At 46.2% G+C, this 25,899-nt stretch overlaps 2 protein-coding genes across 4 annotated transcripts in view; both read left to right on the forward strand.

Moving 5' to 3' along the window:
* Positions 1-2,254, forward strand: part of LOC8032833 (endoplasmic reticulum-Golgi intermediate compartment protein 1) — a 39,567-nt gene extending 37,313 nt beyond the window's left edge. Inside the window, exon 9 of the mRNA XM_002400958.5 lies at positions 1,042-2,254. Within this exon, the coding sequence (XP_002401002.1) occupies positions 1,042-1,149 (108 nt within the window). The 3' untranslated portion in view covers positions 1,150-2,254. The remainder of the gene's footprint in view (positions 1-1,041) is intronic.
* A 7,084-nt stretch (positions 2,255-9,338) lies between these two features.
* Positions 9,339-23,879, forward strand: LOC8032832 (dynactin subunit 1). Of its 3 annotated transcripts, none has more exons than XM_040206130.3 (7): positions 9,339-9,557; positions 10,853-11,130; positions 12,558-14,098; positions 14,648-15,361; positions 18,166-18,308; positions 18,624-18,763; positions 23,252-23,879. In XM_040206130.3, exons 1-7 carry the CDS (start codon positions 9,460-9,462, stop codon positions 23,635-23,637), a joined length of 3,300 nt encoding a protein of 1,099 aa, XP_040062064.1. In that variant the 5' UTR covers positions 9,339-9,459; the 3' UTR covers positions 23,638-23,879. The 3 variants fall into 3 exon arrangements, with proteins under 3 accessions (XP_040062064.1, XP_029828795.1, XP_040062065.1); XM_029972935.4 differs by having other exon boundaries at positions 9,381-9,414; XM_040206131.3 differs by lacking the exon at positions 9,339-9,557 and adding an exon at positions 9,652-9,721.
* The last annotated feature ends 2,020 nt before the right edge of the window (positions 23,880-25,899 follow it).

A 25,899-nucleotide genomic window follows, 5' to 3' on the forward strand; every position in this document is an offset into this window, starting at 1 on the left:
CACGAGTCGAACCTCAATACAAGGTTCGTCGAAATTTCCACTAACAGTTCGAAAAAGTCGAACCTGATTGAATTTGAACCTCGGCCGGTTTGCGACACCCCTACACGTAGGCACTTGATCCTTATGTTGGCTTGGCAGTGGATGAGGTTGGCTCCCTGCAAAGCTACTTATAATCACAGATCTCTTTAGCGCACCTGAAAACGATCATGTACTTCCACGTGTTCTTCTTTTTTTTTTTATGCATGGATAAGACATGTATATTACAAAATGAATCCCCCCCCCCCCCCCCCAAGAAAAAAAAAAAAGAGTTACTGCAGTATTTACACTGTGAGACACATATTACGAAGATGAGGCTTTCTTCTATTTAGAATATGACATCTTGAAATAGAAGTTCGATTCGGCTTTACTCGTAACTCAAAATGTGTTTCTATCCAGGCACTGAAGAAAAGAACTCTTACTACAATATTTGTGCCGTGCGATACATTTTGAATGGGGAGCAAAACCAAACCTAACTCCTATTTCGAGACGTCGCCCCTAAAATAGAAGTTATTTTCGGTTTTGCAGCATGTGTTTCGCGGTATAAATGTTCCACTAAATTTATTTATTTTGGAGGGGAGGGGTGCTATTTTGTGATATACCTGTTCTATCTAGACACTTAAAAAATATGTTTTTAGGGGAGATTAGTGTTCCTCTAAGTTCCATAATCAAAATGAAAGGGTTATGTTCAATACAGAAGTGACTGATTGTAGCACCTTTTTTTCATAGTCAGGTTGGTAACTTATTGAGTGTGCCTCATACCAGATGCTGTGTGATGTTTTCCTGTGACCATAAAAAATGGCTTCAAGGTCTCCGAAATGCCGGAGCAGTTTTTGGAGCAGCAATTGTTTTACAAATGTCTGGGTCAGCGCACTTTTATTAGCGCCTTAATCCTGAGAAGTTAGATGGGGACTTGCGTGAACTGCGTGCGGAATGCATGACTAATTGTTACAGCTTGACGCCAAGCGGGTCTTGGCGACGTCACCAATGCCCTTTGTGCTGCAGGTATGTGCCATTGTGGGCGGAACCTTTACCGTCGCTGGCATCGTCGACTCTCTTGTCTTCACGGCTTCGGAAATCTTCAAGAAATATGAAATGGGCAAGCTGAGCTAGGGCCCCAGAGTTTGCTCTACGTCACCGCCGCTGCTGCCACTACCCTCCTGACGCTGTGCTCTCCTGCCACCCTTCTGGATAAATGGCGTCCCTGCTTTCATAACACTGCTGGGACAGTGCACCTGCGAGACTTTTCAAGCCCCACAAAGTGGTGCGAAACGCAGCAAGCACCCTCCAGGTCTTTGCAAGCAACGCCATGCGAAGTGGTTCCTTCTCCTGATAGCACACGTTTCTACCAAAGACCGTGGTATGGCTTCGGCTCTGCAGAAGCCCTTAGCATATTTGGGAGCTTGTGGCAGAGTCAACTGAAGGATAGTGGGCAGACCAGTGCACCCACGAGGCTGATAGCCGGCAGATATTTTGTCCTCTCCAGATTAACTGTTGGAGTAAGGGTGGAGTCGAATTCTCATCATGATTTTGTTGCGTCTTCCTTCCAAAACTAGGATTAGTTAAATCATCAGTCATGCATAAGTGTGTTCCGAAGAACAGCAACATCGTTTTGTACAAACTGTTTTGAAGCACAAAGCACCTTTGTTTCGTGCTGATAAAAAAAAAAAAAAAAAAAAAACCTTTTTGTTTTTGAAGTTTTTCTGCGGTTTGTGCTACAGTAGGATCTGCTTGAGTGGAACTCTTATTAACGGAACTTTGCAAATGTTTGGGTTTTGTTTCTTCGGGTTGCCTAAGGGGTCTTTTGTCTTCTGATATGTGGACCAATTTTGCCTTGTCCCTTGAAGTTCAGCTGGGAGGTTCTACTGTAGTTTCGTTTTATGTGTACATGAGCAATTTTATACTTTGTGCAACTTCTGGTGGTCATTTTATTTTCCCATCATTTTATGTGTGAGGAGATGTGGCTCTTTTTTTCTAGCTTTCTGTGTAAAGTTGAAAAATGAATGGAATGGGATAGCACAATTATTGAGTTTGCTTCCAGCTGCGATAGCTATGATTGCATAAGCAGCACACTTGTTTGCTCTACATTTTAACTTTAAATTTATTGAGTGAATGAAGGCAGTTCTTGTTCTATAGCAAGCATTTTACTGGCTTGTTAATGTTGTTTTTGAAATTGTGTATCATATCTAACATCAGTAATAAAAAAGTGCATTTGGAATCCTTGGAATGCAAGTCTTTATGGTGCAATGTGACCTACGTTAACACAGATTGAAAAACAATTTTATTTTAGTCTTGGCAACAGATAAGGTACATTCATTTAAACAGCAGTCTCTTAGATGGGAAAGAATGTGGGTGCTCATATAAAAAAGCACCTCAAAGGATGCTTTACATATTTCCTTTTTAAACAATCCTCGTGGTCCAGTCGGGAACATTCAACCCGTTTTTCCCTCCATAAATTTTAATTCTGTACAAACTCTCCAATCCACAAACCAAAAATAACCGAGGAAAAAAGAACAAAAAACATTTCAGTCCAGTGTAGTTTTTTTCATCTTCAATCTTCTCGCCTCAGTTTTGCAAACTGGTTACCTTGACTCTACCAAGAGAAAAAAAAGTAAGGGTTGTGCACTCTATTTAAAATAAAAAAGTAGCTTTAATAAATGTAATCACTTCTGGAGTCAAATTAAATTTAAAAAAAGAACAATTGGCCACATTGCATTGAGGGAAGTGCATCGCTGGCACCGAGTGTTGACAGAACGCAATGAGAAAGTGAGACAAGTGAGTGTTGCCGAGTTTCCACTGTTGCTTTGGTTTGGTCGTAGACATCCCATGAAATGGTTTCAGTCACAAATCTCTATGACGATTTGTGGCTTTGATGAAATACTAATAATTATGAAATGTGAGGACCCTTCTTTCCAACTACTGGCTGGAGCTGAGCTAGTTGGTTCTTTCCAAATGCAAATCAAGCTTTCCTGAGCAGTATACTGATAAAACATTACCATATAAATGTTACATCTTGGTAGTTTTATTTACAAGTTGATCAAATTAATTGTTTATAAAAAATGCTATGGGCTTTGCTTTAAGCAAAAGTTGTGAAACCATCTTTTATGCTGGTTGGGAAACAAACCAATCCCCGAGACACGGAGAAATAAAATGACGGACAGCACGACACAAAATCTCAAAGCGCTTGCGTTTTCCTAGGGAAGTCGGGACTCGGGCTGACTTAGTGACGACAGGGATAAAGGCGAGTTATTTTGTTCACCTTGGGCAGACGATGCCACTAAAACTTAGGCTATTGATGCATTCACTCGGGTTCAAGAGACAATATTTATAAAAGATAGCCTGATTCAGTAGATAATGGCACATCTTGCCAACTAATTTTAAGACGGCCATTTGATGTCACGCCATATAGTCCCATGGATGCCACTTGCGGCTGCAAGTCATGAAATATAGTCCCATTTTAACGCAGAATGCTTGTGGGCTGGATTTTAGGCAAAAAGCGTCACGCTTGAGTGTGCGAAAAAGCGTTACGCACAGACCAAGATAACATAAACATACACAGTGCGTAGCAAGCAATGCGTAACCATTTAAACAGAAGACCTACTTAGTCATAATTATTTATGATTAATCATAGCAAGCGATACTTTCCACATGTTGGTGGGCATCAAACCCTGGACCGTACAATCTGTAGCTTAGTGCCTTTGCTTGGCACCACAAGAAAGATTTTTTTCTTGATTGCATCAGTGTTTAGCAGAATGAGACACAATAGCCGCTACATAAAAATATGTCACCAACACTTTTGGCTAGTATGTTGAAGTTTCGCATTTTTTAGAGAATATCGGGGAGACCTGACCAATCGAGGGCAGGCTCTGTCTCACTGACTTTCGCATTTTCCAGATACAGATCCTTAGACTATGCACATATTGTATGGCACACTGTTGCTCTCAATAGTGAGAAAACAAATAATGCAATTGGACTGATGTAGAATTCTTTTGTCCGTTTAAAAAATAAACAAATGCTCTATTGTTTTGGGCTGTTTACATGAGACTTCACAGACCACACCTTCACAGGGGGCATAGTGGTATAAAGCTTGGAGAAGGTCTTTACGTTTTGGTGGGGCGCGCACAGAGGTTGGCTATTTTCGGGCTTTTTCACATTTGAGATTCAAGCAATCTTAAAGCACTTGTTTTCTAAGCCTTAAACCTGGTATTTTTGAGCCAGGTAGGAAACAAAGGTAACCAAACAAGCTCACCGGGCAAAACCTCACCGGACAGAAGCTCACTGTAGAGAAGCTCACCGGACAAAAGCTCACCCGTTTTTTCAGAGACCCGGCCAAAAGCTCATCTGATTTTTTGGGCTACCCGGGCGAAACACGGGATGGGATAAAGTGCGGATGTGATGGACATTGCACCACTTTTAGGAGAACTGGTACCCCATCACATGCAAAGGTGTGGACAGATCAGCCACAACAGGCAGAGAAGCAGCGATTTGGTACCAAAATTTAGGTCACTGAAACTGAGTGGAGCTGATTAGATCAAGCTTGCTTGACTCAAGGTATGCCGGAGCACCTTTGTGCCTCGTCCAAAAAACTTCATGAACCAACGTTTTTGAACCCGAAGAGTGACCGAAGATGCAAAGTCACCCTTTGGTAACCTCGCTTTTTTATTGTGCTTACGTCACGCTAAACATGCACATAAAGGTTAGGCAGAATGCACGGTAATATTTGAAGTGAATGGCTAAGAAATTAAATTATTTCCATCATTGCATGTCGTAAATGTGTTTGAAATCAAGGATTATCTCAGTGTGATGTGAAAGGGAAATTGAAGGAAAGCTGTATTATACAAACCATCGAATTGCAAATAAAAATATATATATACATATATATATATATATTTTTTTTTTGAAGGAACATGAGTTGGGTCTTTTGTACAAATACAAGACAGATGACCACTTTAGAAAGCTTTGCGGGATTTTGGATAGGCTGGCGTTCCTTCTGCCATAGCTTGTGCCCGAAGGACTAACCTACATCAGAGAGAAGTCTACCGGTGACATCGGCGACCTGCTATGTTACTCTGACTGCACGTATGCCAAAGACCCCCCATTATTCGGCGGCACCCGAAGAAAATTCTTCCTTTTGTCTGACTGTGCATTGAAGATGACCGGAGTTTCCCTGGAACGGTGAAATATGTACGGCGACGCTCTACAAGATAAAGACCGGACGAACAACAACTGCGAAAGAAGGAATTCCGGGATCCAGACGCTTGTCGGGCACGCCCATCCAGGCGTCTGGAGGCAAATTGAATGGCTACAGCAAGATTAGGCGATCGTTGCCACAGCACTGACACAAGCCCGGAAAGGTCAGCCCCAGTGAAGCGGGTGCGAGAAACCACTCTGCGCCTTGAGAATCGTTTGAAAAATATTTCCGAGGGGTTACAGATACACCCGGATCTACCAAGACAGCTGGAGGTAGTAGGGAACCGCATTCGCTTCTTACAAATCGATAAATAAACTTGTTTTCAATCTATAATCAACAAACCATACGCCTGTCAGATTTAATTTATCGTAGCATCTAATGTCATACCCATGCATCAAAGTTGTCCGCACTCATGTTAAGACCAACATGAAATTTTCTCCTGGTGAACTTTTGTCCGGGTCTGTGAAAAAATGGGTGAGCTTTTGTCCGGTGAGCTTCTCTCCGGTGAGCTTTTGTCCAGGATTCAAACTATTAAATTGCTAATTGCTATTTTGTCATCAGTGTTCCAAAGAATTGTTTCAAATACCTTGTATGAAGGTTCATGTTTTGAGCTATTTGGGCTATTTTCATAGCCCAACATTTGACTTTTTTTGGGCTAAATACCTTACAAAAATTTGGCAGGTGAATTTGCGAGTAGCTGGCAACCCTGGGCGTGCATTTCTTTTATATACATTATTAATGCAAAGGTGCAGGCGAGCTGGACAGAATAAACAATGTTAACACTCCAGTGGAACGTTAACATCGTAACCTTAAAATGCAGGCCATTCATCCCTGGTGTTCGACTAGTGGCAACTGGTAAAACCCATTTGCTCTACTGACGCTTAACTCCTGGTTAGCTCAGTTGGTAATGTGCTCCACTGGAAATGAAGATGTTCCTGGTTCGATATCGAGACCAGGCGGATTTTTTCAGTCACGCACCAGTCACCTATAGCTGTGTTTGGAGATTTGTGTTTGTCCCTTATTCCTCCAGGGATTATTAAGGGGAAAGCCTTACTTGTCCCATTGAGCAAAAAATAGTAGTAAATGGCCATAAAAATGTGATTGTGCGGCACACACTGCTCAATCGTATGCTCAAGGACGACGCTGTCCCATGGCGTCGTCCTTGCGGTCGTCCAGACCTCTAAGACGACCTCGCTTGTCAGATTACATGAAAAACAAGCGGCATCGGCGCCAGCGTCATTGTGCCCAAAAGATGGCCATAAAAATATGTCATGAAGCGTCATCTGCATGATGTCATAAAGCGTCGTCATATGTCATCAGCGTGATGTCACCACTGGAGCGCCGTGTGCAAAAGGTGCGCTTCGGATTTTGTCTGTGCTCGTTGTGTGCTTCATTTTAATGGACTATGAGGTGACCGCACCTACATCTACGGCCTCGACATCAGCAGCAGCATTTACATCTACGGCGGCTTCCGCAAGCAAACGTGGCTGCCCACGCAAATATGCCACAGCGTCCTTAAGTGTCCTCCTCTAGGCGTCGTTCTCTACGTTGTCCTAGATGTCGTCCTCTAGGCATCGTTCTCGACGTCGTCCTAAAAATCGCCCTAGATGTCGTTCTTGACGTCGTCCTAGAGGTCATCTTAAAGGGGCCCTGCAAGCACTTTTTTACTGGTTTTTAATTTGCACCAAACCTGAGCGGACTGACCGTAGTAACTTAATGTAACTTTTCTTTTCTCAAATTTCGCTTTATTTTGAAAGTTATAGGCAAATTAAAATTACAAAAACAAGCAAAAAATAACCTCCCTCATGACGTCCTTGGTTGCTCGAGTGGCCGTGAACTAGAGGAGGGATAGTGAGTTCAGCGAGCGCTCACGGCTGCCGCAATGCGTGTCGACGGCGCGAGAGGGCGCCACTGAAGCGTGTTCTGGATAGGCTGTATACAGCGGGCAGCCAGAGCGGCTCTCATTGCATTTGCTGCGCGATTTAAAACTAATTCGGCATGACACTTCATTGGCCACAAACGGCAGCACACACAGGGTAAAGATCAGTTCAGAATGGAAGCCACTTCGCGCTGCCGTACCGCGAAATGGCCGAAACGCAAGACAGAACTACTCGCTGATGGCCTTCGGAACGCTCGGAGCCGGTCGGATCCTCCAGTCCGTAAATGACCGCAGCGCCGCCGCGTACATCCGGGATCTTTCCATGTCGGCGCCGGATCCCACTACTCTTTTCTAGTATGTGCCGCCTTTTCCACCGCTTGGTGGCGGGTATGTCGACGGGTCATTGCTTGTTTCCGTACTTTATAAACTGCATTTGTTTCTTTTCTGATCTAAAATACTGAGCAAAAACTACTTTTATAAACAATTTAAACGGTTCGCGCCACTTATGTTTTGTATTTCGATTAAAAAGAAGCTTTTAGCGGCTCTGACCAGTAGTAAGCCCAGGACCAAAGACGTCACATTTCGCGCGCTTTCGGTACCGCGGGTCGCCCCCGTCGGTGAAGGAGGTTTCCGCGTCGTCTGGTTAAAATATGATGCACTGATATTTAGCTACTCTCTCCGTGCCCGCTGGCTTGCCCGAACCCTAAGAGACGTGGAAACCGCAAAAAAGGTAGACGCTTAAATATGATTGCAGGGCCCCTTTAAAAGTCGTCCTAGAAGTCGTCTTAGAAGTCGTCCTAGAAGTCGTCTTAGACGTCGTCCTCTATACTTTGTCACCTAACAGTGTACCGCGGAGGAGCCTACAAGTCATCTAAGGCAATCAAATGTCGTGTGAGTGTCACGTGACCCTTAGGAGGGACGCAGCAACTCGCATGATGGCGAGTAATCACGTGACACGGTCACAGCGCTGGATTGGTCGGGAGGGCTCGTAGCGTCCCCCGTGGACCATTGTAAAGTGAAACGTATATAGGCGTCGTTCTCGAGGTTGTCCTTAAGGTCGTCCTAGACGCCGTCCTTGACGTCGTTCTAGAGGTCGTCCTAGACTCCATACTTGGCGTCGATCTCTAGGACGTCGTCCTATACGTCGTCCTAAACTTTAATGCATGTAGAAACATTACTCGAAAACATTTCTCCCGCGGGACTGTAATGCTTTCGCCTTCCTACACGTAAGCAGTCTTAAGTTTACTCGTGCAATTTTATTGTTTCTTTTATGTTTTGTTTTTTTGTTGTTTTGAGCCCATCCCCAAAATGGCTGACTGACAACTTCTGCCACCGCCAATCAGAACTGGATTCTGCAGGATGGACTTCCGGTAAGCGGACTGAATGGTATTCGGTACATTCAATACTCTGCAACGCTACTAGACAACTCAGTTGGGAAACTGCCATGGAGCCTGCTTTGGAAAAGTGGCTTCGATCCATACTCAAGAACTGGACAGTGATCGCAACGCCGCCACTTCTCCTGCAGCGGCCACTCCGGGAACTGCATGTCTGCACGTATCGATTCAGGTCGAGTCGCGCAAGGGCCGGTGGCACTAGAGCACTATATAGCTCCTTCGGAGCATAGTAGCACCATCTACAACGCCATCTCTCGGCGACTAGCGGCGAACGCCCGAAGGTTAGAACTCCGGTCAGAAATGCATGGGGAACATGACGAAATCGTTGTTTCTTCAATATTGTAGGGATGTACAGAACGTCAATAGTTTTTGACATAATAAAAGAACATTTTCGAATATTTTTTTTTTAAATTTACCTGAGCGGCATCATGCAGCAGCGTTGCCCACAGATGGTGCTTTTTTTTTTTTTTGTAAAATTTGCAAAGAGCGAACTTACCTGAGGAAAAAGTAAAGAAAGAAAAAGGCTTAGCTCCCATGGAAATGCAGCAAAGCTAGTTAAATAATTCAAGGCTAGGTAGCGCAAGCTACCGCCCAATATAACGGGAACAGTCAATATTAATCTATCTACCCACTCATCCATCCTTTGCCGAATCTCTAGAGAAGTTCGGCAAAAGTTCGGCTCTGCCGAATCCCTAGATTCGTCGCCAAATTTTCGAATCGGCAAACGTTCGGCCAGTACGGTCGAAGGTTCGTCGATCCAGTGGAACCCCTAAAGTTCGACCAAAAATACGGTTCGACAAAAGTTCGCGACATCCCGACATCCCTACTAATGAGTCATGACCGTCTTCCTCTCCAATGGTTCTGCGATCAACGGTTAAAGTGGTTAAAGTCACGGAGGAGACGTGGTTTTAAAGGTACAGGAAATGTTTGATTTCTAGGAACACAGAAACAAGCGATGCATGTCGGTTTTCTGGGAGTCGTTTCGCGGTCATCTTCTGATCTGTCCGCTCTCGGCCATTCATTTCGGAGTATGTTTCCTGGGACTTCTAGCTGACAGGTGCCAAAGAAATATTAGCCTTTTTAACAAATGGAACAGCGCTATGTCGCCATTGGTATTTTTTTGTTATTCTGTTTCAGAATAATGCGGTGTTATCTACGCGACAGAGGACCTAAAATGCGGCTTGTGAGCATCGCTTCGAGTCTTTCCGCCTGCTCGCTAATGTCAGTGTTTTTGTGTGTGTGTGTCTGTTTTTTTTTATTTTTTTTTTATTAAGTATTGATTTGATGAGTCTTTTTGGATATGTAACTGCAGAAGTGGAGAAGCACGCAATTTGCGTTGTTGGTTCCTTCAACCTCTTTGAGGCAGCCGGTATCACTCGTATCATGTTGAGTTCCAACAACCCAAACTTTACGCTGCGTAACTTAACGTATTCTTCAACCTAGTGCGTTGGTTCAGACTGCGGAAAATAAAAACAAAAACCACAAGAAATCGTCCGGACTGTTTTGATGTTCCAGACGGAACCGGAAAATTAGCTTTCGGTATTTACATCATCAAGAAACTCGCGATGCTCCGATCTAGTGTGGTCCTTCGAAACTTGGTATCTCATATGCTCTCCATGCAAGGACTTAAAGACTTAAAGACATTAATTGTTGACTCTCGATAAATATAGTTGCTGCCGTTAGATTTCCACAGAGCGTTGCCATCTTTCCTTTGTCGATTTTTAGCTGCCAAAGCACAAGCATTGGTGAACAAAGATTCTGAAATGCTTTCTCCATGAACAAAATTCGAGCTGTGCGAATATTAGTCTGGTGCGTTAATTGGAGGGCAGGCTGCATAAATTCAGCTTGTTGGATGTAGGACACTCAAACTATGACGGATATGTATTCCCATTGTTTCATCACATGGTACTGCTGCTGTGCTACTCTGAAGAGGTGGAGTGCAGGCGAACTGGTTGGGAAACAGTATTCCCGGAAAAATAAGAAGGCAGCCAACGCGGTACAGTCCGTGTGAATCTTTTTATTTCTGTGTGTCGCCTCACAGAGGTATGCGGTGCTTTGTTGCTGTGTACTGTGCTGACACGATTGGTAGGTTGGAGTGCGAAGCCTATTTCGTGCGCAGTGTCAACTGGTTCAACATAGCTCATGCTGGAGCGACAAGAGTGACATACAAGGAGCTCCGTTGAACTGTTGGGAAATGGACTGGCACCATTCCCTATTGTCAAACTCGGTTCCATGGCTGAACGCATCAGCAGGCGCTTAGCTGAGCCAGCTCATCTGTCCGCCCGCTGTACAGTTTAGTGAACCAGACAAATCTGCCAGGTATTCATGTGGGCATTCGTGCTCTCTCCTTAGTCACAGGCACGTGGCAGCCAACATGCTGGAGGTGGGTGCGCGGGTCGAGGTTGCCGGCAAGGATGTCTGTGGCCGGGTGGCTTACATGGGCACCACGACCTTCTCCTCGGGCCGTTGGGTGGGTGTGGTGTTGGATGAGCCCAAGGGCAAGAACAACGGCACGGTCCAGGGCCGCACCTACTTCTCGTGCGCTGACAATCACGGCATCTTCGTACGCCAGTCGCAGCTCAAGCTCCTGGATGAACCTACGGATGGGACAGAAGCGACAAAGCCCCTAGGTAGCTCTTGGCACTTAGTGCTTGCTTATCTCATCGTGCTGTGCATGCTTTGCAGAAGACTGGCCTGGATGATCTGGCAGGTGAAAGGCTGCTCTCTTGGCCTGCTAACAGTTGCTGTTGATCGGGAGGGGTAGTTTTCCGCAGTCGTATCCACTGCTCGGTCACTGCATACTTGCGTGTCCGCAGGAAACTAAAACATTGATTGGATTCGCTACTCTAATAACTGTGCTAACATTTTCTTTCTCCATAATGTTCAGGCGAGAATGCACGTGAATGTGACCTCAGAAATGAGGTTTTGCTTTTCGTCTTTTACGACTGAAACGAGAAACATGCGATAGGACGAGGTAACATTGATAAATGAACAGGCGCTGCACAAGTTGCATGAAGCACTGTTAAAGGAATGGCCATAGCGTTTGTAACTCTCCTAAATATACTTTGCACAAGGAAAGCACTTTCTAAAGCACCTTGCTCGTGTCTCCCTCACACCACGCTGCTGAGTACTGTTAAAGTGCAATCTTTTATTTGACATTTGGAGTCCCATGTCTAGTTTCCCCAATGTTATAAAAAAGCATTGATGTCTCTTTTATTGGCAAAAGGGCATAAAAATGTTTGGGTATAAAACAGGACGTAGAGGCGTGGGCTTTTCTTGTTTTGCACAAGACAATGCGTGCAATCTTCTAAATGTCCTTACACAAACCTAGGTGCTTCGCGCCCTTCTCCATGTCATTCTATTGGCTCGCAGCAATCATATAGACCTTTTCTGCGTACTCTTGTCCCCAGCTACCTAATAAGCGTATCCGGTATGGGCGACGAAAAAATAATCTAATGTTTCAACCTGCGAATAGTAAAAAAATAAAGGGGAGGCAAAATGAGAAAGTGTGATGGTTACGCTTATATCCTAAATGCCTTCCATTGGCGTGGCAAAGGCAAAACAATGTTTTCGCCCATACTGGAAGTGACGTCAATTCACGATGGCGGCGCACTTGCAGAAAAGGTCTATAGTTGAGTTTCTGCGGGGATACATTGTTTTATACTGGAATATGCAGATACTACAAAAGCCCAATTTTTTCTTGCCAGTCTTTGTAAGTTGCAGGTCGGATGTGGGTTCCAAGATGTGTTTTCTTAGTTTGCATACAAATCTATTTGATGTGTGGCTCTGTCTAACATATTATTTAAACTATATGGTATTAAATTTTGAATAATTTCACTAGAGCAAGCAATGTGGCAAGCTATAGGCCATTCCTTAAACAGGTTTAATTGTCTGTTTTTATTGTTGGGCAATGTTTGGCATTGATCCTGGAGCAACCGAATTTTGTCTAACGATTGCGATGTGACATACTGCCGGAGGGAGGGTGCTGAAGGAGCAGGGGTCGTGTTGCCCCCTAGTGGTGAGGAAAGCGTTGTGGATGTCACGACGCTGGTTGCAGTCACGACCACCCCGGGCCCTGCGGCGGAGCCTGTGGCAGAGCCCGTGGCCCAGGAGCAGGCCCTAACCTGGCTGCTGGAGCCAAGCCGGGAGGTGGAGGCCCTCCGGGCCCAGGTGCAGGACCTGCAGGAGAAGCTGGACACGATGATGCACAAGCGGCAGGAGCTGAAGGCCCAGCTGCGCGACTATGAGCGCACGCGGCTGCAGGTTCAGCAGCTGCTCGAGTTCAAAGCCAAGATCGGCGAGTCGCAGGCGGAGCTGCAGAGACAGCTGGCGCAGGCGCGGCGGGAGGCACAAGAAGCACACGAGGAGCGCGAGCGCCATGCCGAGGAGGTGGTAGACCTGGCGGACACGATAGAGATGGCAACGGTCGAGAAGGAGATGGCGGAAGAGAAGCTGGAGCAGCTCCAGCAGGAAGTGGATCACTGGAAGGAGAAGTATGAGATGCTCGAACTAGACCACAAGATCTTGACATCGGAGCTTTCGACGGGCGAGCCCAACAGTTACCGGGAGCGGCAGCTGGAGCAGGAGAACGAAAAGATGCGGGAGGCGCTGGTGCGTCTGCGTGACCTGACGACGCAGCTGAAGCACGAGAAGCAGCAGCTAAAACGGGAGCTGGACCAGCGCTGCGACGAGGTGGTGGAGCTGACGCGCATGAAGCAGGCCCTGGAGGAGCGCCAGCAGCAGACAGAATGCACAGTTGCGGAGCTGCAGGAGCAGCTGGACATGGCCCTGGGCGCCGAACAGATGGTGGAGCACCTGACGGAGAAGAACCTGGACCTGGAAGAGGTGCTGCGTGACCTGCGCGAGGAGCTCAACGATTACGAGAAGCTGCATGACCTCAACGAGCAGCTGCAGGAGCAGGCACGAGAGACAGAGCTGGAGCTGCGAGAGGAGCTGAGCCAGGCGCAGGTGCGGGCCGCGGACGCCCAGCGACGTGTCGAGGCAGCCCACGAGGCGCTGGCAGACTGCGAGCAGACGGTGGCCAAGTACCGAGCTCTGGTGGCTCAGCTGCGCGAGCAGACGCTGGGGCTGGAGCAGCAGCTGCAGGCGGAGCCTGCCCAGCTCGCTCCCCCGGCCGAAGTGAGTGGCCTGGCGCTGCGGCTGGCCCAAAGCAAGGCGCACACGCGAGCCATTGACCTCGAGCTGCGCCGCCTGGAAGTGGCTCAGGCCAACCGCCACGTCGAGTACCTCAGTGCCTTTCTGACAGAGGGATTTCTGGCCCACGAGCACGACGGGGTGCTCATGGTGCTGCTGGTGTCGCGGGTGGCTGCCAAGTGCGACATCCTGGCCTCGCAGCTGCAGCAGCGTCACGCCACGCCACCGGGACCCACTTCGGAGACCTCAGAGGCGATCCAGTTTGCACATGCTGGCCTCACGCGATTCCTGCTGTGCCGGCTGCAGGGGCTCTTGCACCAGTACGGCACAGCCTTGGAGACGTGCAGTGTGGAGCTGTTCACCAAGACGGCCACGCTGTACCCGGAGATGCTGGTCCACGAGAAGTTGGTGGACCTGTACCTGCAACTGCTTCGCAAGGATGAGGTGAGCTGCCTAGACGTTTGGGCACAAACTGCGTGCAGGCAGAGCAACTCTAGAGGACGCTCTAGGGCGATCGGAAGAGGCTGCCTTTCGGCTCCGCAAGAAGACCCTTTGTCAATGTGCTCGTGCTGAATGAGCACCTTATACTGCATGGGGTGCAAAGTGCAGTAGTGGCACCGAGTAGGCATGCACTCGTAACTTTGGCAGGTGCTTTCGCAGACTCAACCAAGACTCGGGTGCTCGTGCTGGAGCCTCAGCTTTACCGTCACTGCAAGCTGTAAGCAAATATAGGAAGCGGTGGTTTTGCAGTTGCTGCTTTCCGAGAATCGCAAATCAAGTGTTCCCATTTGAGGAGCCAGGCTCACCTTGGACATTTAGAGGACCAAATGCTTTTATTCCTATCAAGCTTGCATAGATGTCAATTGATTCCTCTCATAACAATCCGAAAGCATGGGGGAGTGGAGAGTGGTCTCGCGGGTACGTTGAGAAATTGAGCGTGGCGAGTGGTAAATGAAGGGTCCATTCAAAGGAGCGGTTGTTTGGAAATCTCAGCTGGACGAGAACATCCCGCTGGGGCACCTGGAGCGGGCGCTGAGCTACTTCGAGAGCCTGTATGCTGTGCACCTGTCGGGGGAGCTGCGGGATGACGGGCAGCTGCTGGCGGACGGCCTGCGCTGCCTGGGGCTGGCCTGTGAGGCGGTGCAGTGCGCCCTGGGCTGGGTGCGCCGCCTGCTCAGCTCGGACGCGGGGGACCTGGCGGCACTCCTGGACGCTGCCTTGGCCTCGGCGGCGGAAGCACTCCAGGGGACGCGCAAGCTGCGGCGTCGCCTGCCCACGGACGATGCCCCCGTGGCCTTGTCTGGCCCGGCTCGGGAGCAGCTGGAGGCGAACGTGCGCAGCCTGGGGCAGGTGCTGCAGGCGGCCTGCTCGCTGCAGCGAGCTGTGGCGGCTCGGGCTGAGCAGGACGCACCGTTGCCGGCCGACAAGCTCAAGGAGCTGGCCCACGAGGCAACGGACCGGGTGTACGGCAAGGAGGACCAGGGCCCCGACTGCCTAAGGGATGCCCTGGCTGGCGTGGCGGCCTCTCTCGACTCCATAGGGGATGCCCTCCAGCCCCTAAAGGACGCCCCCCCAAAGCCTCCCGCGCCCCTGCACCTGCGGGCCCAGGCGTCGAGGCAGCAGGCCCGGGACCTCCAGGCACTGCGCGCTAAGCTTGAGGCGCGCGAGGCCGACATTGTGGCCCTCAAGACGGCCCTCAAAATCAAGGTGTGCTTCCTAGCTGTACCCCTCAAATCAGGGGGAAGAAAGGCACACACGGGGTACGGTAATCCCGTGTGTATAGCACTATTTTTACTTTCTAGCTCGCTAACCAAGCACCATACTGATCCCAAGTGGAGGGTTGATGGTCGCCTCTCTCGTTAGTAGAGCTTGCTTTGCTGCGGTGCTCTTGCCCGAAATCGCATCCCCGCAATACTTTGTGATGACCAGAGGGCAACTCTTGGTCCTCTTACCCTCCATAACATAAATGTAGTCCATACCAACTTGCATAAGAAGCAACAAAAACAGTGCAAGGTGCATTGGGCAGAGTTCTGAGCACCACCCTTGAAAAAGGCACCGATGCCTCTTTCTTTCTGTGATGCCAGGAAATTTCTTGATGCCATTTGTCTCTTGAGAAACCAGGCAAAGAGCCTCTCCTGCACTTCTTCACTTGCAACCAAATATATGCTGCTGCTTTTGTTTTTACATTTTATCTGTCAATATTTAAACAGTTATTGTAAGGGACTTAATTTTTGCAGTCTCAATTTGTTAACAATTATCTCAAGTACGGGTTTCAGGAATATTTTGCGGACACCAAATTTTTACGACTGAGAGTAGGTAAAAAAAGTTGCCAGTCAAAAAATGGCAGATTTATTTTTTAGATGCGATTTTGGGCTTTAGGGTGAGTTGTTCTCTTTAAACCTCCACCTTTTATCTATAAAAAAACTCAGGCTCTAATATAATCTTGAAATTAGTCAAATACATATTGGAAATAGTCCTGGCAACCCATAAAGGCGTATATTGGAGGCATCTTCGTGTGCGCAATTCTTCAAATTCTGGCATCATCCGGCATTGCATCAATTTTTTAGATGAAGGCCTAGCCGTCTTCTCCCTGTCTCAACTGCAAAAATAATGGGCCTTTTCTGCAAATGTTGGGCGCCATCTATCGGCTAGCAGGAGAGACATTTTTGATGCCTGCCTTGCTTCCGGTTCTTTCCGCTTCAAGCTATGTTGGCTGTCTGAACGCAGTCGGTGAATGCGCTCACTGCTCAGCATTTGTTTGACGAGTAGATTTGTTTTCAATGAATGCGTTAACGACGGACGACCATTTGTACATTTGTTTCCCGAATGAATGGACGACTGACTTCGCCGTGGCGCCCGTTGTGACTGACGACACAGTTGAAACCCTCTTCGAGCTATGAGAAAGTACAAATAGTTACATTAAACTAGAATTGATGTGTCTGTGCGGTGTCGGCAGAAAAATTCAGAAAATATTCTAGACCAAGTTACAGTTAAGGAAAGCCTTTCTTTTTTTTTTAATTGCAAGCTATTTGTTTAACTTGCTCAAAAAGTTTAATTGGCAAGATGTATTCTCATAGATGTGAAAGCTTACTCTAAAACCGCCCAAAAAAACTCCGCGCCTGAATGTACCAATGTAATTCTCATCAAAGCTGTATTTTAGTGGTGGATTTCACCTTGTGAAATTTCAGCGTGTAGCTCCATTCCTATTAAAAAATGAGACCAGCAAACTTGGCCGGGTCAACGGCGGACTTGTTCAGCAACTATACTAAATGTTGTTTGCGAGCACCGCTGACCCTGGCGAGTTTGATGGTCTCGTTTTTTACTGGAAGGAATCAACACTTAGAAATTTCACAAGGTCAAATTCACCACTAAGATACATGTTTAATAAATATTTAAGATTAATACGTGCAGCCACCGATTTCTGAGCGAGCCTCGTCATTGATGTCACCCCACTTCAGGCTACAGCTGTGTGTGACTGTAGGTCCTGAAGAAAAAACAAAATCGGACACACCTGTTTTCTTTTTTTCTTTTCTTTATTTTTAGTTCCGCGCCCTTAGACAATGTTGAAAACTTAATTTGTGTTTACTCGATACGTACACGAGGAGAACACATCAAGACGATTGTTTCCTCTTTCTTATTTAACCACAAGACCAGCAGATGCGGTCGTGGTAGTGATAGATCTGCTCCCATTTCACTTTCTGGGTGTGCCTGTTGTGGGTTATTCCAGTGTTTACAACAACCAAAAAGCAGACAGGCAGTTTGCGTAGCAACGCGAGACCGTCACGTTGGTAAACAAAAAAGTGTGCCAGTGAAACGCACTATCCCAGAAACGCCAACTCAGAGGCGATCACTCTGCGTGGCACATAAACGACACGACAGCATACCTAACCAATCTGCTGACTTGTATTTACACAGAAATAAAAAACAAAGGAACAAAACATGAACCTTCCTTGAAGTGGCAACTGCAAATGCGGGGGTGCTTTGAAGGCTGCCTTTACGAGCCGTCCGCATTGTTTCGCTGGATCGCCCGAATCCAGAGCTGTTGCTTCGTCGAGTGCAGGCTAGTAGAAGGAAACCCAAAGAAGCTTAAACCGCGACAACGCTTGCTGTCATTGCTGCAGCCAACAACGAAATAGCGCCAGGGCCTGTCGTAGAACTTCGAAACGCGCGACCACCGCTGTCTCCAGCGGTCCCGAGTCGGAAGCACCACACCACCAAAAATGGCAGACTGCAGTCTGCTGCTGCCGCGCATGCGCCGTTGAAACCCCGGGAAAGGTCCATTGCAGTATCGCATTATGGCATCAAGGTGCAACTTATGTGCGCGACTTGGAAGTGATTATTCTCGTGTAACATAGGTGCAAACGGGACTTGCTTTTTTGCTGTGCAGCATAGTTCGATAGCCAAATAGCCACACATTGTTTGATAGAAAAAGAGTGCAAGAAGGCAGATGCTGCCTGCACTAACATTGGTTGTGGCAGCAGAGATCCTAATTACCCGCCTGGAAACTGCAGAGCGAAGAGTACAGCGAGATGCACGTTCGGAAGGACATGGCAGAAAAGAAGCTGGGCATGCTGACGCGCGACAGCGACGATCGGGCTGACAAGGTGCAGCGGCAGCTGGACGAAACAAAGATGCTGCTCCTCAGGAAAGAAAAGTAAGTTGGCCAGAGGCAGGGCACATACTTGAGACCAACCTCTTTAGAATTCACTTACGAGACAGCCGACTCATTCTTAATTTACGAGGGGAAAGGCTGTGCCGTGGAGGACTGCAAGATATGCGAGTAGTCATGAAAAATATCTCATCTGGCTAGGTTTTACAAAGTTTCCAAAGTGCTTGGGAAATGAGTTGCAAGAATAATCTTGCCTTTAGTTTGAGTGGAACAGTTATCGTCGCTTGGGCTAGTTTTATTTTAAAGTGAGCTGGGTGTTTAGATTTGGGGCAAAGTAACGGTTTTCATTTCTTCATTCAGAGAATTTGAAGAAAGCATGGATCACCTGCAAGCAGACATCGATGCTCTTGAAGCCGAGCGTGGTGAACTGAAGGACAAGTTGAAGGCCTTTTCTAAGAAGACACTCTACAAAGGACTGTCGGAAACTGTTGGCTTACCAGGTGGGCCAGCATCGCATATCTTGAGCTCTTTAACTGTCTCGTTTCCACCTGATACGCTGGAGCAGAGTTGCTCCCATAAGCTGTGGAAACTGCCAGTAATATATAATAAGTCTGTGGAAGCATGACAAGCGTTGCCTTTTCTGTAGGGAAACTTTGCATAGTGTTACTTCTCTGGACCCAGCATAGTGACATTGTTCATCAGATCTTATGGCAGTTAGCATATTTCTTGCAACTCCAAGCATCCAATTTTGTATTTTGAATGGGTTTTGTTAACTTACACCTTTTTTTTTTTTTTTTTTTCTTGATGCCATGAAAGTTATTTTAATGTGGTCTATGCAGGTGAATTATATGGCCAGGGGGACATATTATGAGCTAACAGTCATGATAAGTCTGATAATGCCGAAAGTAATGTAAAGTAATGCCGAAAGGCACTGTGGGTATCAAATAAATAAATAAACTAAAATCTGTTAACTCCTTAATTATTGAAAATGTACATATAATTCCAACTATTAACTTGCCCAGACTATAGTCCGCAGGGGCAAATTTGGGGTCAAAAATAAAAGTTTTTGCTTAAATAGTTCGCACCCGGTGCATAGTCTGCACCTGGTGCTTAGTCGACACGAAAATCTTCTAATACGCGGCACCCCTTGACATATGTCTTCTTTCTTAGATCACAAAAAAGCCTATAATATACATAAATTATCATTAACATACTCTTTTATTCACAACATCCGTCTCGTCATAATCAACGATATTGAAAAACAAAATTCCTGTATATTCCGCACACGTAGATAGTGTGCACAGCCTAAAATTTCAACTTTTAAACATGTATAGTCCGTATGTTCCGGACCATAGTCCGGAGCATACGGTGATCGAAAAGCACTAAATCGGTCAATTTTAGAAAGATTTAGAGGGGCCGGAATAGTGCTGTGGTACGCTGAAGTTGCCACTCAAATGGACAGTGTTATCATCCACGATTTTGCACCAACAGCATTGCACCTGCTGCATGAGTGGTAACTTTGACACACCACTGCCATTCCCACGTGCTCCAATTTTTTTTTTTTAATTGGCTGATATAATGTGGATTTCAATGACACTCAGAAAGTTTAGAATTGGAGCCCTGTTTATTTTAACCAATTAAAAATTTAATCAACAAATTTTAGTTCCTTATCAAAATTACCGTGACGATTACCCTTTTATTTGTGTCCCTCTGGGCCATATAGCTTGCCTGCACAGACCAGGTTAGTGCAGCTTTCACAGCTTTTTTTAAATAAATGTGTAAAGCCTGAAAAAAAAAAATAATAATAATAAAAAAAAACACTTTGCAGTGCATTAGCCGGACAACTTAGGAGATGTATGTATATTGCTGCCTATAAGTCAACCTTTCTAGACATGGGTGTCTCAAATTAAAATATAAAAAAAAAATTTCTTAAAAAAAGGTTGGTTAGAATGGGAAGGGGGTTGGGGGGGTTTAGGTTTATATTTTACCTACTAGAGTTAAACTTCTCGTACATAACGCATTATTTTATTCTTATATAAATTACTGTCATCTAGTATGGGGAAACGGGACCCTCCAAAATTCGCACAAGATTTACTTACTGCTGAAGAAAATGCTTAGAAATATAGATAATGTTCCTTATGATCACCCTTCTGCACCACTTTTTCAAAAAACATGGCATAATAAACATTCATAACATGTATACATTTCGTTTAAGTATAGCCTATAAACAGGAAGCAAAAAACAACACGAATCTTCTTACTCAGTTAGCTTGTTTATGTAAAAGAACAATCACATATTCTACACATAGCATTAACATATGAAACATTTATTCGTGTAAAACTGGTTACGGAAAGCAAATGATAAAATGCAAACTACCAGAATTGCTCGACTTCTGTAATAATTGCAATATACAACTTGGCGCCGCGAGACGCGACAAAGGGACTGTTGCAATCATGCGCGATTAGCATGTACCGTATTTACTCGAGTAATAGCCGCACTATTTATGAACAAGGCCCTTGAGTCTAGTTTCCCACAGAACACATATGCAGCCAATCATTGTGTTGTGCATAAATAACATAGTGAATAACCAGATCGAGAACACGATTCTCCATACAAATGCAATCTTCACAGATGGTATCTTCGCGCGAACACATTATCTCTGTCTTGTAAACAGCTCTAATCATGCTGTCGATCGCAGTGATTGGCAATCTGCATGCTCCGCGTAAAAGCGAACCCTCAGGATTTCTTCATAAACAGTGCGGCTATTGCTCGAGTAAATGCGGTACCTTTTGACCACGATGTTGAACCAAACCCAAACCAAAAACTAAAGCAAAACCGATATTTTTAAATGAACCAAAGCAAAACTGTTGATATTAAACCCTAACAGGAATGGAACCGTAATCCCATGTGGCAGTTAGCGTTTTGTTGGAAATGGTTCGGTGTAATAAAATCTGAGCCGCACCTTCTTGCGGGTGGCGGCGAGAAGCCAATTGTATATTTGCAACGGTGGCGTCAGTGGCTCAGTTTTGACTAAGCAAATGGCCGCGACGACATGGAAACAACACGGTTAAATTGAAACAAATAAGTATACTTCACGTCTATATGCAGCACGAATTGGTGTCGGCGTTCAGCTCGTAGCGTCCATCACAGAACATTGTAAGGTGAAACGGAGTACTGCTGACAATGCCAAGAGGCTAAAGATCTACTCTTCATGTATGTGTGTGTGTGCATTTTCTTTCTTTTGCTGCCGAGCAGTTTTTTTTAAGGAAGAAGAAAGCGAACATAAACATCAAAATAAAAACAGAGAAGTTGATGGCTGTCGGCGCGTTTGTTCCCCGGTGGCGAAACCTAGAGGTGCCAAGAGGCGAAGGTGCGACGAACACGACACTGCGTGGCACTGGTCGCTGGGACGGCGTTCGCCCAGAGCCTTGGACGCTACTTGAGCAATTGAACGCTTGATGGCGCAATCGATGTCCGCAATGATGCCAAGTGCCACGAAGCGCTTTGTGCGACCACTCTAATGCTTAGTAGAATGAGTACTTTGAGGAAGCTTTTGCATACTTTTGCAGTCGTCTCTGCGTTTGGTAACGTCAGCAGCTTTATGCTGGTGTTTTTTTTTTGTTTTTTTCAATAACACAGTGTGTTGTCAATGGCCATTTTTTTACCTTTAGGAATTAGAGGAATGGAATGGTGGAGTTCAGCCATTCCAGGAGTTGGAATTGGCCCAGTGTCTCCATTTCGAGGAGTTGAAAGGAATGGAATTGTCGGAAACTCTAATTCCCTGGAATGGAATTGGATTGGAATGGGCGTGCCCTTTCCGCAACACTGCTACATAGCTTCCGTTTTCTACTTCCCTTGCATTTCTACATTGAAGACTTGTTTCCTAGTTGGCAGCTGTCTTGGTTTATACCCAAAGGGGAAGGTTTATTGCTTCAGTGCATGCAGTCATTATTTCAGTTTGCTGTAATCGTGTAACAGTGATACATACTGTGATAAGCAATGTTGACTCTACTGTTCAGGACTGCCAACCCGAGGGAAATTTCTCAGATTGAGCTAATATTCAGGTCTATGTGGGAATAAGGGGAATCTTGCTAGTTTGAGGTAAATTTTGGGCCCCCTATATATCTAAAATTTTGTATGTCAGTTATGATTTTTTTTTCTCAAGATTTCTAGCGGCTTTGGTGACATTTGGGTTATTCCCTCCAACCGTTTGGCAGTTGGCAGTTTGTTCTGCAACCATCTGGAAACGCTGAGGAGCGCTGAAACAACTTTTGTTTCAGCGCTCCTCAGAGGGTGGTGCCCCCCCCCCCCCCCTTCCCTCATTGGAGAAAGGGGGGGGGGGGGGGCACCTCTGGCACCACCCAGCACCCCCCCCCCCCCCTCCCTCCTTTACACTTTATTGGTTGGTTGCGATCTCAAGGAGTGAATGGAGGGAAAGGGGGGGTGCTACGAAAGACATAAGGGCCCCGGGTGCCAGATGGCCTAGCTTTGCCACTGGTCAGTTCTCTTCATACTCCAGTAATTTTGAGAGAAGTGCAGGCACGTCTGTTCTTGAATCAGCATTCTGTTACAGTCAAAGGGGGAATATAAAAACACATGGGAAAGCTCGTGAATTAAATTTTTGGGGCTCTCGGGTAGTTATGGAAAGAGTAAATGTCCTTTGTATCTAAAAAAGAGAAAGGGGGTGCCTCGTTGACCTTTACAGCATTTCCCCGTGTTTTTCTATTTTTTTAGTTGGCTTCAAAAATGTGGAGCGAGTGGCAGAGAACCTGGATGTGGCTAGTAATGTCGAAGAAACACAAACAGGGTTGGCTTATGCAAGTGTAACCGTTGTGAAAAAGAAAACGAGCAAATTGAGGAGGGTTTTCTTTTGCGAGTCTAACACATGTGAGAACAATTGTCATTCACCAACCTTTGTGGACATGCTGTCTGGTGCATCCATCATGGGCATCAAGAAGCGGAGCTAACGCGACGGACATTGGTTGCAGCGAGTGCCAGTTGGCCCCAGCTGCAGGACGTGAAGGCGGCACTGCGGCAGGTGCAGAGGGAGCGCAGCACGCTGGGGCAGGAGCGCCTGGCACGGCTGGTGGGCTCTCTGCGGCCGCTGGGTGGCCGCCGCAAGGAGCAGCAGCGTCAAGTGTGCACCAAAGCGGGCCGTGCCATCACACAAGCCGTGAGCCTCTGCGTCGAGGCTCGCGTAGTGGACCTCATCCGGAAGCCGGAGGTGCCCTGGGGGCCCCTGCTGCAAGCGTGCCTCCTCCTCCAAGACTCGAAACAGGAGCTGACTGCCGTTCGTGCAGCCACCGTCGGGCGGGTGGCGTCCCGCTGGCGAGCCTTCCCACACCCTGCCGTGGTGCGCCTACTGCAAGCCTAGCGTGGACCTCTGTCTGCCTTGGAGCTGCCTCTCTCGGTTTGTTTGCAGCCTGTGTTGCACTTGCTTTCTAAGTGCTACAGGAAGAGGACAGTCGGGGAGACTTTCTGCTTTGGAGTGTTGCACCTGCACGTGGCATCGACCACTTGGTGTAAGCCGCACTCGTTTGATACAACCCACTGTCATGTAGCTTCCGGTCTGGTTGACAACTTTCTTTATTTGGAATAAAAACTAGGTTGCTGCAACACAATGTCTGGTTCGATGAAAGGTAGGTATGTCTGTACATCGTGACCCACTACAATGAAAATGAGAAAGGCAAGGTATGAGGCAGTCTCTAACCAATAGAACAAGTTTCCTGACACCACTTCTTTCGACAGGTAAGAACATATTTGTTAAAGTCACTGCATACTGAAATAGGAAAGCATTTCGGGCAAACAAATTTCCTTTTCAAAATGTGTGTACTTACAAATCTAGTAAGGGTATGTGGATAGTAGTTTCTCAAAAAAACAAACCCAATACAACTGCAGACAGTTGTGCCAGTATCTTGTCTGTGGTCTTATGCAGCTAGTGAATGCCTTCTCTAATGGTTCCACTTCTTTTCATAGCCCGTCTGTGACCTCCTGGTTAACAGGGCTATGCATCAAAATGTTGCTTTGAGCCATGCCTGGACCAATATTGAAATGCCCACCAAGTAGCCATGAACTAACAGGGTCATGTGAAATAATTTTTCTTTGGCTAGTGTCTGAAATATTTAATTTCTAGTATTCTTACAAACTTAAAATTTTGTAACTACCTACGCCAGTGTACTTGGAAGAAAAGAGAACCACATTTCGTTCACCACAAAAATAACTGTTTTGCCGAACACTTGGTCTTGGCCCAAATGCAGCACTGGCAGTTGGGACCAGATGCGAAGTATCAGAACTTAAAAGTTATCCAAACAAACAATTTTTGGCAATCTTTTAATGAGAAACTGTGGGCCAACGAATACATAGAGGTAAAAGGCATCTGCTATTGCCCCATTTCTTCGTTGGAAATTTCTGAAAATTGCTCGGTAACTTTTGAATTGGACAACGGTGAGTTCTGAAATTTTGTCACTCCGTCCCAACTGCTAGCGCCACATTTGAACCTGAGATTGAGCACTTTGCAATGCTTGGTTTTATTTTTGCGGCGAGAAAAACACTTCTCTTTTCTCGCAAATGCCCGGTACTTTAGCTCCAAGAATGCTGTGTGTATGGCGATGTTTATTTTATTGCACCGTCGATCTACAGGACTGTATACACGTTTTGTTGACTCCACAGGTTGCAAGTGCCAACAAAGGCATAACTTGTTGATGGACAAATGTTTTAGCAGCCTCTGGGGTAATAACTATACGCCGTTTCACCCGAAGATGGACTTCAGTGGACGTCGGGAGTCATTCCGGTCAATCCGGTGCTGTGAATGCATCGCGAGACTAAGCAAATCACACAGTATTGCAGTGCCACGCCTCCCAAAGGTCGTGCGACACTCTTGGGACATTGGACTGGCTCGGACCGCTCTAAGCATCCTTTGGGGTTCATCGCAAGGAGAAATAGAAGGTTCAAGTAGTTTTGCTCCGCCTGGATACCCTGCTAAGCCCATTGTAAAACTAAAATCCAAATTCTAAGCACTAAAAAAAAACAAAAAGGGGAGCACTTTAGCTGCTCTCCCACTACCGTTTTGTCCAATCCATTTTTGTTTTTTTACCAAAGCATTCCTGTCCATACAAAAATAAACTCCTCGGCCAGGTAATTGTGCAAGTGGAAATTTTTAAGACTTCCCTCCACCTTTTGTTTAAAGTTACAATGTGCACACTTCACTAAAAAATTTATGGAGCCCAATGAAATGAATGGTCCTGGAAATTGCATTTGCCTCTAAGACCTCTGCTTTCAGTTTGCTGCTTGGAGGCCTTCCATGTCTGAGACTTCAGTATCTATTAAATTTCGGTACGCAATTACAACTGGGTAAATTTGAGCTACTAGTTTTGATGAGCCTTTCAGCTTTGAAAGAAAAAAAATGAAAATGTGGATCGCTTCTTTCTGCTGTGCACTTCATAGAAGTTGCTGTAGGGCATTGGAGCTACGCACGAGATGTAAACTCTCGATTTTGTTTTAAGTCTCGGCATGCAGTTCGAACTGCTGGCAGCCAAAATAACTTGGTGTGCACCTTTATATTTTTGTTTACGAGAGTCCTACCCTTTGCTGGATGGCAATGTTCGTGCAACATGATATAGCACTCCCTATACATAGC

Source organism: Ixodes scapularis, unplaced genomic scaffold (assembly GCF_016920785.2).
Source record: "Ixodes scapularis isolate PalLabHiFi unplaced genomic scaffold, ASM1692078v2 PGA_scaffold9__187_contigs__length_104089568, whole genome shotgun sequence".
Lineage (NCBI taxonomy): Eukaryota > Metazoa > Arthropoda > Arachnida > Ixodida > Ixodidae > Ixodes > Ixodes scapularis.